Here is a 10140-nt window from a genome sequence, read left to right as displayed (position 1 = left end):
AATAGTGAGTATACAGTGCTAACACATCGGGTGAAACCAAAATGAACATTCATGTCAATGTTGCAAGCATAGATTGATGAACGTGTTTACAAGGAATAACAGTAATTGCAGTGAGCGGGGTGCGTATTTTTATACTGCATGCAACGAGGGGTTTGTTTTTTTGTTTTTTTTTGTTTACAAATATCACAATAGATAATCTTTAAAACATACATGTATTAGGTGGTGATAAGTCGAGGGCACAAGGGATAAACCTCGGCTGATACAGGTCCCTATAGTTTATAAATTAACTAATTTTTTACTTTAACTGCCAACTGTAGTCTTGAGCTAGGAGACTACCATAATTATATGGAATTACTTACCCCTTTTGAAATAGTCATCCAGTAGGGAACATGTGCATAGCGACGGTAGCAACAGCGTAGTCTCACCTCAAGACAGGAATTTGCAGTGTTACGGTACACAACTCATCGCTGCGGTGTAAAATAAAAACATGCCAGCGGGGCGGAGTAACCAACGCCACAAAAGCGCCATCAACGACTTGGACGTACATGTACTTTGCACGTGTGTTTACTATACGCATTGCAGGCAAAGTCTGCCTTGAATGACGTCACAAAAGGGGTAGGCGGAGTCAGCCCCCAAACAACTTTGTATATTTTTTAAACATATAAATCGTGACAAACAATTACTAAAAAAAATTGTTTTATTGTTCGTAAGCATATACTCTTATGTTTGAAAGAAAAAAATTCTATTTCCAGGTGACTTTAATGCTTTGGAGTATATATACTTCTGATATCAATTTGTCTGCCATGGCTGAATGGCTCTTTAACAAAACGTTTCCTTTGTATAACATGGTATAACCATGGATATAGAAATAGAACAACTCTCATTCACGTCAAGGCAGCATTTGATAAAAAAAAATAAAAATCTGAGGTCAGCCATCGAGATTTTGCTTCTGAAAACAGTTTGTTTGTTTGTTTGTTTGAATGATCTTCCCATCAAGGGAACTCGGCAAACTCCCACAAGAGGATATAAACGCCAACCTGACAACAGCCAATCTCTCTCATACAATTATTGGTTTGACGTCTATGATTATGAATTACACAAATCAAGAAATTGTGATACCCTTTCTAGCTGGCTACCAAAACACAAAGGTTTTGCCCGGCGGTATGCGCGCGAAGCATGTTGTGGTTTTCGTGTGACGTCAGAGGTGCAATGCATCGTCAATACTGCAGCCATGTATAATCTTATGGAAAATTGTTGAAGAGACGGTTTGACAACTGTAGGCGAACAAGTATATTACTTTGAGTCTTTACTACTAGGTGTTGACACTAAAAAACTGCAGTATTCTGGTGCACATGAATATGTAGAAAGTGTCTTCTAACTGGAGATTTCGAGTCCAATAATCATAAAGACCTTTATAACACCCCTTAAACAAATTCTGCATTTTCGTGGGTTTAGAGTGCGTCACTTGATATGTCTTAGTTTTCCAAGAAAACCGGCGGCCGTGTGATAGTCGTTTGCCACGCAATAGACGATGTGACCTGTGACATCACATGTTTACAAAAGAGCCACAGAGCCTGGACTTCCTGCAGGCATGATTTGTACACAGCTCAATGGAAGAAAATATGAAATCTTATATTTTATTGAGATTGCACGGTCTAATTCTTATCAACTTTTGATATGATGAAAGGGGCACAGTTCAAAACTTGACCAGCTTTTACTTTCACAACTCTTGGTTTTATGTGGACATTATGACACAAAATGTCAACTTTCCCATAGAACCAGTGTAGTATCTTGCCTGCCAGAATACTGAAAGAATGTACAAGGTCACACTTATTGTAAACAAGGTTCACATGGTCTATAGTAAAGATAATATACTTCATATATAGAATCCTTTTATCTGATTGGTTAAAAATTAAAGTAATTGAAATAGATGGGCCCCCTTTTTTCGTCAAGATGACGTCATAGTTAACCGTGCCCGCCCTGAAAATAACGGTCGCAAACAGGTCGCTCATGTGTACTGTTTTGTTTTGTACGACTAGCGTTCCGTGTCACAGTAGTCAGGGTCTGTTGATTAATTATTGCCTGCTTTAATAATCGGGGCACAAGTAAAATAATATACCCTCGGTGATGTCAAACCATGACTTTGCCCTCAGCTTGGCTTCGGGCATAGTCATGGCTTTGACATCACATTATTTTGGCCTATAACTTTTTACTGTGTCTCTCATAGCAGTCATGTATGTCTATACTAAACTGCTCACAAAAAGTAAGGAAACTTTTTTCAATCCAGTATAGTTGTTATTATTTAATACTCTCTTTGTATATGTTATATATCATTGCAAAGCTGAACTGTTCCTCTTTAAAATGATACCACAATTGCAATGATTACATGTTGCTGGACTTGACCACGTTAATGAGAATGAGACAAAGTCACATATCAAATGTGCCAAAATTAGCAATTTTGTGGTACTGTGTGAACAATCAAAATGACACTGTAACTCAAACAAGCAAGACAACTTGCTGATCTTAATCCACTTTATTGAGACAAGAAGTTTAGTATAGAGCAAGACAACTTACGGATCTTAATACACTTTATTGAAACAAAAAATTTCATTAACAAGTGGATGATCCAAAGGCGTTGATGACAGCCTGGCACCTTCTTCTCATGCTGCACACAAGTCGTGTGATGCGCTGATGATGAGGGATGGCGTTCCATTCTTTATTAAGGAACCTGGTTAGGTCAGCCACAGTTGATGTGTTGGTGGTTCTGGCGCGGACAGCGAGGTCAAGCTGGTCCAACAGATGTTCCATGGGATTCAGGTCTGGACTGTTAGAGGGCCAATCCATCCGGTGCACCCCAACATTTTTCAGGTAGTCAGTCACCAGTCGGGCTCGATAGGGGCGAGCGTTGTCATCTTGAAAGATAGGGTTCTATTTCTATGCAAAACAGCTATCTCACAGCGTGTGTTTGTGCGGCCATTTTGTAAGTTGAACAAACAGCATCGCGTGAGCGTTCAATAAAAAAAACCTCAAACGTGTATTTTATATTCAACGCGCGTGCAGCAGAATGACGCGCTTGTCATATTGCGGTCCCGTGGCGTTTGTGCACGAAGCATCACTCGTGCGCCCTCTAGTTCTTATATATAACTCTATGACTCGAACCAAGCAGATGTGCATCTGTGTATCTGAAACGCGCGTACGAACGTTACGTGTATTAGGATGTTATAAAACAAAATTGACTGCTTTTACACGTGCTGTGGTTACTGGTTACTGATATATACTTAACTTCTAACAGTTATAAGAATGTTCACAAATCTTGCCAATCCTATCGAACCAGGCCAAGTTCTGTATAGATAGTTCCCACATGACGTAAATCGGCCATCTTTACGGGCAATTTGGAACACATAGCCATGTGTTTTGCGCGAGAACGGCGTGCAGCACGCGCAGGATTCACAAAACTCGTTGCCTGATTGGTTAGTAAACAGCGTGGTTGCGTTAATAAACTGAGCGCTTGACGCGCCTGCAAGCTTAAATGCAATTTGCCCGTAAAGATGGCGTCTATTGCAACTTATCTATAGGCGATGTGCTTCTTTGATGTTCGCAACAACTACTAAGTTCAGAATATTGAGTGATCTTTCACAGGAGCTACAGTGCTTTTGATACGGGGCGCTGGCACATTAACATCACTGGGTCTTCGTAATCACAAGGAATATCGAACCAGCCTGAAAGACGGCCAGCAGCGCAGTTTTCATTGCCGCCGACACTCCTTGGCTGACCATCTTCCCATCTCTTGTCCTGCTCGTCAAAAGTACCCTCACCATCATGACACACCCAGGTACCTAAACAAAGTCAATCAGAAATGAAAAGTCTCATTACATCGACTGTTTGGAGCGTGATCGTATGGAAAATATACATACTGTTTTTGTTCTGGAATAGATTCAAGTTTTCACCCTCTTTTCAATAAACACACCATACCTTTCCATTATAATGTTTTAGAAAAAGCAAATAGAACAACGATTAGCGTGTCATGGACTGTTTGTCCGTGTGTTTATCATAACTACAATGCTAAGTATAAATACTATAATGTATTGAACATCATTTCTAGAATTGTGTACAAACCTTCAACTTCAAGGTCGTTGCAACCAATCCAGAACCATTGGCAACTGCTCATGTTGACGAGGTGTTGTAACTCTTCTTCGGATTGAGGGACAACCATCACCCTACCCAACTCAACACAAATCTGCTTGCCCTCTTCCCATGTAGCGTTGGTATCATGCACATTGTAGCATTTGTCTTGCCACTGGCTCCAAGTAGGGGGCATCGCGGTGACCCTCCGGTAGGTGTCCCTCCGGTAGGTGTCCCTCCGGTAGGTGTCCCTCCTGTGCTGGGGGCCTTCTTCCAACACCGCCCATTTACATCAGCGTAGTTTAACATCAAAAAAGTACCAACAACACCCAGCAATTTGGTCACCAACATTTTGCAGACCGTCTCTTGACAAATTGAAATTGTTGCTAGGTATATCAAGAAGGTGCAACCTTCACAGAACGATAGCGTGCCAAGATCCATAAATTGTCAATAAAAACACGACCGCATCGAGTCACACAAAGAAACGGCACAGAAGAATCTAATATAATAGCCATAATTTAATAAATCTAAAATACATAAATTATTATAATAAGAGTATATTAAAATAGAGTTTGAAAAAAGACCTTGACTTATTATAATTTTGAGTCTGCATATAACAGTTGTGATGTAGTATGACAATTTAGATTAGAAGAAAATAACGAATTCAAAGTAAAACATTTTGCAGAATGTTTTTTAAATGTCTTTCATTTTAGAACCATTGTGTACCCTTACAGACTTCTCTATGACCCACATTACAGTTTGACCTATCCCCTAATCCCGATAAGTCAAATGAAATTTAAAATTGTACATGGCGATAACTTTCCCCTTATTTTGTAAAAAAAAAACAAAAAAAAACACACAAAACATACGACTTTTTGGTATACATAAATAAGTATCATGTAAATACAGAAGATTGGGCTTTGCCTGACAGGTCGAACCTTAAAATGCTTATTAATTTGTTAATAATTTTGTTTTGTACAGGCATTGTTTAACTGGGTAATTTGTAAACATTTGCCGTTGGTTTTATTGTTTTTCTTGGTTTTCGTCAAACAGTTGACTATATGTTTGAATTGCAAGTTTTATTCTCCCGACATAAACTATATTCGCCCCCATCTTAAATGACTTTGCACACAGGATGGTCTAATGAGTGACCTTGTGTTAACCAGCTCAAATGGCGTCATGTGTTGCAAGGGTTTTTAAACCGATGATGCCAATCAAGCGATCATGACCAAACTATGAGTTGTCGTTGCTCTGCCGAATCTGTCGAAAAAGATACGTCAAGGCATGTTGCATGATGTAACTGAAGCAGCTATTTCTATGTAATAGATGTTAAATTTGCATCGGGGATAAAGAATATTACTTTTGGTTTTTACCCATACACGGTTGTGTGTTAGCACTGTACACTCAGAACTTTCCCGAGTTTTGTGAAATTGTTATCTTTATTGTTCTGTTATTTTATTCTCAGTCTCCAAAACGATATCGGACCATCTTCAAAGTCCGAAGACAATGTAAGCAAGTTCTCGTGGCACTTATTGTTTGAGTTTTGTCTCTGTGCAGTCTTTGAGGTCTTGTAACAATATTTTTTCAATGAGACACACATTTTTCAAAGTTCACTTATTCCATGAGTTGATTTTAACTTTCATATTTTATGCCTCTGGACCAACTCCATTAACTTCATTAATTGTATAAATGAAAATTTGTCAACCCCGCCCCGGATTCGAACTGGGGACCTGGAGGCGAGTGGATCTTTCGCAAGACCAATTTGATCGGTTAAAGGGCGTTTATTATAACTCAAACAAATATTTAGTTATAATTGTCTCTTCACTCCAGCTTTTGTCACTCTTGCCACTCGTTTTGTTGTCAATTGAAAAACAACAACATCAATTCCAGTATTTTCTATTACGAAATCTGAGTGTTTAAACATTTACTGCACATTCCATCCTTGGGTGAGGAAACCTCTTGTTCTTATTCATGATTCCTACATTTACCCCATATGACGCATCATAGTGAAACCTGACACCATGTGTACCGTTATAAGTAAATAGTGAATCCAAACCAGTTCTTATCAACCCTTCACGATAAAAAAACAACGGTCGTTTAACACAATCTCACTGGACAGGCCACTTTCAGTTTAGCTTTTGGATGATAACATGAAGGGCTATGGTCTCTTTTTGTATCGTTTCGAAGGTTCAATCGTAGATGATAAGTGCTCGGCAGTTCAAAAGACACAAGGAGTGACACAAGGAGGCAAAGGTTTTAGCCATTGTTGATTTCGATATTTTAATGTTTATTCGGGAATCACAAATGAAGCATTATCATTTAAAGGGTTAATCGTTTGTTTTGGAAGAGTAAATTCATTCATTCTTAAACACTCCACCCATTAAGCCGATGCATTGCGATGCATCGCGATGGTTCCATTTTAGTACAACAATGACTAAGGGAATCAATGTGTGGTGAAAGTGGTTTAATCCCAACGAGGCCTGGGGTGGACCAGTAACTCATCCTAACTTAGGACTGGTCCTATCTCTTAGCATTGCCTAGAACTAGTCCTAAGTTAGGACTACCTTTGTGAAATCCACCCCTGGTTCTTGACAATTTTACCAAGACGAAGTCGAGGTAAATTATTAAGAACCAGGCCTCGGCAGGTTAAACCTCTAGTTGAAAACCGATTCGACACACTTTGATTCCCATTCATAAATACCTTTTCGGTAAAAAACATCATCACTTTTTGGTCAAAAAGTAAAATAGATGCAAAAACTATAATTGTTCAATTATTTCTTTCAACACAACACCCCTCCAGCTATGAAATGGTAAAGCCCTCCGCCGCTCTCGGGTAAACAACTCCTTATAAGGGAATGCTGTGCGCGTCGCGCGTATCGCGTAATGTTGCACAACTGTTTAGCCGTTGCTCTCGACCAATAGGAATGAAGAAACTGTCTCATAAGAACAGGTGCCAGGTCGCGTGTCACGCCCATGAATTAACAATTTTTACCGGTCATAAACAAAGGTTTACACACACCCACGTGACGCGCTCTCCACCAATAGGAATAGCGAAACTGTGTCTGAGGTATTTATGAATTACAGTTTCTATTTTGCAGGATCATGCATAATATAACCGAGCGACCGACAACCATACTCACACAAGCTTTGGTGTTTCTAATTGCAGAGTATGGGTTCGAGTCTCGGTCGTGGCACTTGTTTCCTAGAGCAAGATATGTTATTAGAGTATAGGTGTTAAAACTGTATTGACGCCTTTACTTTACTTATTGAAAATTTAGCAAAATAGTCTGCCGCTGGCGGTCACTTCTAGGATTTCAAGATAAACGCCACTTATTTTGAAACATTTTGTCACACCCCTTAAATGTAGATTTATGCATTTCAACTGTCTCGATATCTGTACTAGTTAAGGAGCAAAACATGTCTAAAATGTCAGTCATTTTGAAATCCAAGATGGCCGCCATACGAGGTGCAAATTCTGGTGGTCCCTGGATAGAAAACAAATGTTTGAATTGTGTTTAACCATAGGCTATAAGTTTCATGGTTTTAATGTAAAATGCAGTTTATCAGCTAAGAGTAAAAAAAAAAACCAAAACAAAACAGAACACTTGACATGATGAGAAAGTAGCGACCAACCCTGGTGTTTCAGGTTCACATAACAGGCACGTTGTTCAGAGGTTTCCCCAAGCCTGAGTTCTACAGTGATTAAGATCACGATGCATCCTTTTTTGTATTACCATTACAATGAAACAATTACGTGTTTATTTTGAGATAACAATTTTAAGTTTCAATTGTCTAAAGAAAATGTTTTACGTACCTTGACCCTCTAGAGGTTTTACAATCAGTGAATTTACAATGAAACTGATAACCGCTATTCAAGTCGGATTTGGTCTAGCACGAAATGAGCTTTTGAATCAAATTGTGGCTTTTTACACAAAGAAACTCCACAAGCACTTTGGGTGAACTGTATCAGCCATTGTATCCCATTTGTGGTAAGGAGGTCCTGGTTTCGATGTACAATGCGGCGTCACATGACAAGGAAGTAAATGTAGAGAACTTCAGCAGAAGATTTATCGTATCAAAATCCACAATTGTTTGTGCATTCTGATCATGGTCAACCATACGTAAGGACAGGTAAGTCAATTCGTCTTTTAATCCGTGGTTATTGTCACGGAGTGATATAAGTTTTTTAAAGAATTACTTAAGTTTCCTCAGTTTGCTGGCCGTTATGTATAATACAGGAAGAAACAAGGTTTTAAATAGTTATGGCCAAAGCGCCGCAATCATGCCTTGGCATTTTCTTTTCATTGTGTTGAAGTTCTGTAAAGGTTAGTAAACTTTTGGGGCAGTTTAAAGGTTCTGATTAGCCAAGAAGGCATCTGACCAATAGTTATTTTATGTTAAAGGTTTGGAATGCGTGCAAGTCACGAGATCTTACAGCGGGAAGTTATTTTGTGTTAATTTAAGGGGAACAGAAATTTAGGTGTGTCACTTTGCATTTTGAGATTCCCGAGGAGAGGACTCTGTCAGCCTCGACGATCGAGTTATTGAGAACTTCTGTACTTTGCTTATGGGTTATTGAGAGCCCTAAGTATACAGTCATCCAGCCTTAGTTGCATAGTTTTTGCAAAAGCAGTTTATTCTGGCGAGTGAGACACGCCGAAATTTTGTTGAAGAGACCCGCCACTGTAGAAACCAGGATCGACAAATCGACCTGTAAGTAGCTATTGATAATGTTATTTATTATTTCAAAGAGATTGTGTTAATGAAATTCAGTTTTGTAGTATTTAATTGTGGAACCCCTTCTCAATAGAACTGTGATTTACTTTGATTTAATTGTTCGAGGAAGTTGTGGAAAGAAAGTTTTGTACATAGCATTGATTTGAATTTATGCGTTAAAGATTGGAAGTGCGTTGTCGAACTACCGTAAAGAAAACATTGATCATAAGTTGATAATGTGTTATTTTACTTTAAGTTTTGTAAATGTAGATTTGGGTTTATTTGCTTATTGCAGGGTTTTTCCCGCAAGGGTTAAAACGCCATACTTGAAGTTGATGTGCTAAACTGAGGGCTAACAGAAGGCCGGGCAGAGATACGACCCAGTGCCAAAGACTAATCTAAACTTAAAGAAGACTCGAAAGACGTGATGGGAGTGATGTTAAGCTAGGAACCGAAAGAGACAGAGAGAGAGAGAGAAAGAGAAGATTGTTATAACCGGCAACTATTATTGAAAGTCATTGATAGGACAACGTTTATTTTATTAATTTTGTGAAGACACACTTAATGTAAATTGTAAATAAATCTGTATATTTTCTTGTAAATACAAACTTGTTTCCTTTGCCTTCAATTCTCTGTTTGTCCAACAACTACCGAAGGTCATGGCTCGGGGCATGACAGTTATCACTTTTAAAAACTTAACAAAAATATTTTAATGTAGTCTCGAACAAATTCAAAACAATTGCTACAATTATTTATTTCATTGTAAATGAAGGGCTTCACAATAGACCCTTCCCATGAAATATGTAAATTGCATATAGCGCGTGCGCACTAACGTTTTGGTTGGCAAAATGAGGGAACATCGCGCTGTTTTGTACACGGCTAATGGGTGCGTGACGGTCTGCTTAGTGCACAATCTGCTTAGTGCACAACTCTATGGCGTTTGCCGACCAACAGGGTCTGTACGCATGCGTGAATGTGATTAGCATATTTCATGGGAAGGGTCTATTCGGTTTGCTCCATAGAAATCATAGAGTTATATATAAGAACTAAGGGCGCACAAGTGATGCTTCGTGCACAAACGCCACGGGACCGCAAGATGACAAGCGCGTCATTCTGCACGCGCGTTGAATATGAAATACACGTTTGAGTTTTTTTTTATTGAACGCTCACGCGATGCTGTTTGTTATATAGGCCAGTGCGCGCTCTAGTTCTTATATATAACTCTATGATAGAAATAGAACCCGGAAAAAGCTGAGTTCGACCACCCTCTGTGTCGTATCAATACTGCGCAATACGCGCGTA

The 10140-nt window shown here is 39.1% G+C and overlaps 2 protein-coding genes across 5 annotated transcripts in view; one reads left to right on the top strand and one right to left on the bottom strand.

Moving 5' to 3' along the window:
* Positions 1-3642: 3642 nt before the first annotated feature.
* LOC139952698 (C-type lectin domain family 4 member M-like) lies at positions 3643-4318 on the bottom strand. Its single transcript, XM_071951901.1, has 2 exons — positions 4117-4318; positions 3643-3836 (listed from the first exon to the last, which is right to left on the bottom strand). Exons 1-2 carry the CDS (start codon positions 4316-4318, stop codon positions 3643-3645), a joined length of 396 nt encoding a protein of 131 aa, XP_071808002.1.
* Positions 3805-10140, top strand: part of LOC139952520 (receptor-type tyrosine-protein phosphatase F-like) — a 35040-nt gene continuing 28704 nt past the window's right edge. For 2 of the 4 annotated variants that reach the window (XM_071951671.1, XM_071951669.1), the window contains exon 1: positions 8231-8253. The gene's annotated coding sequence lies outside the window, so the exon portion shown is untranslated. Of the gene's footprint in view, positions 3833-8221; positions 8254-10140 lie in introns of those variants that run through there. The other 2 variants (XM_071951670.1, XM_071951672.1) reach the window with 2 other exon arrangements.

This window comes from Asterias amurensis, chromosome 20 (genome assembly GCF_032118995.1).
Source record: "Asterias amurensis chromosome 20, ASM3211899v1".
Taxonomy (NCBI): domain Eukaryota; kingdom Metazoa; phylum Echinodermata; class Asteroidea; order Forcipulatida; family Asteriidae; genus Asterias; species Asterias amurensis.
Note: the sequence above shows the minus strand (reverse complement) of the source record. Positions and strands in the feature narration are given on the sequence as shown.

Coding starts and splice junctions, on each gene's coding strand:
- LOC139952698 (XM_071951901.1), bottom strand. CDS start 4,318: ATGCCCCCTACTTGGAGCCAGTGGCAAGACAAATGCTACAATGTGCAT. Junction 3,837..4,116: donor CAACGACCTTGAAGTTGAAG/GTTTGTACACAA, acceptor GACTTTGTTTAG/GTACCTGGGTGTGTCATGAT.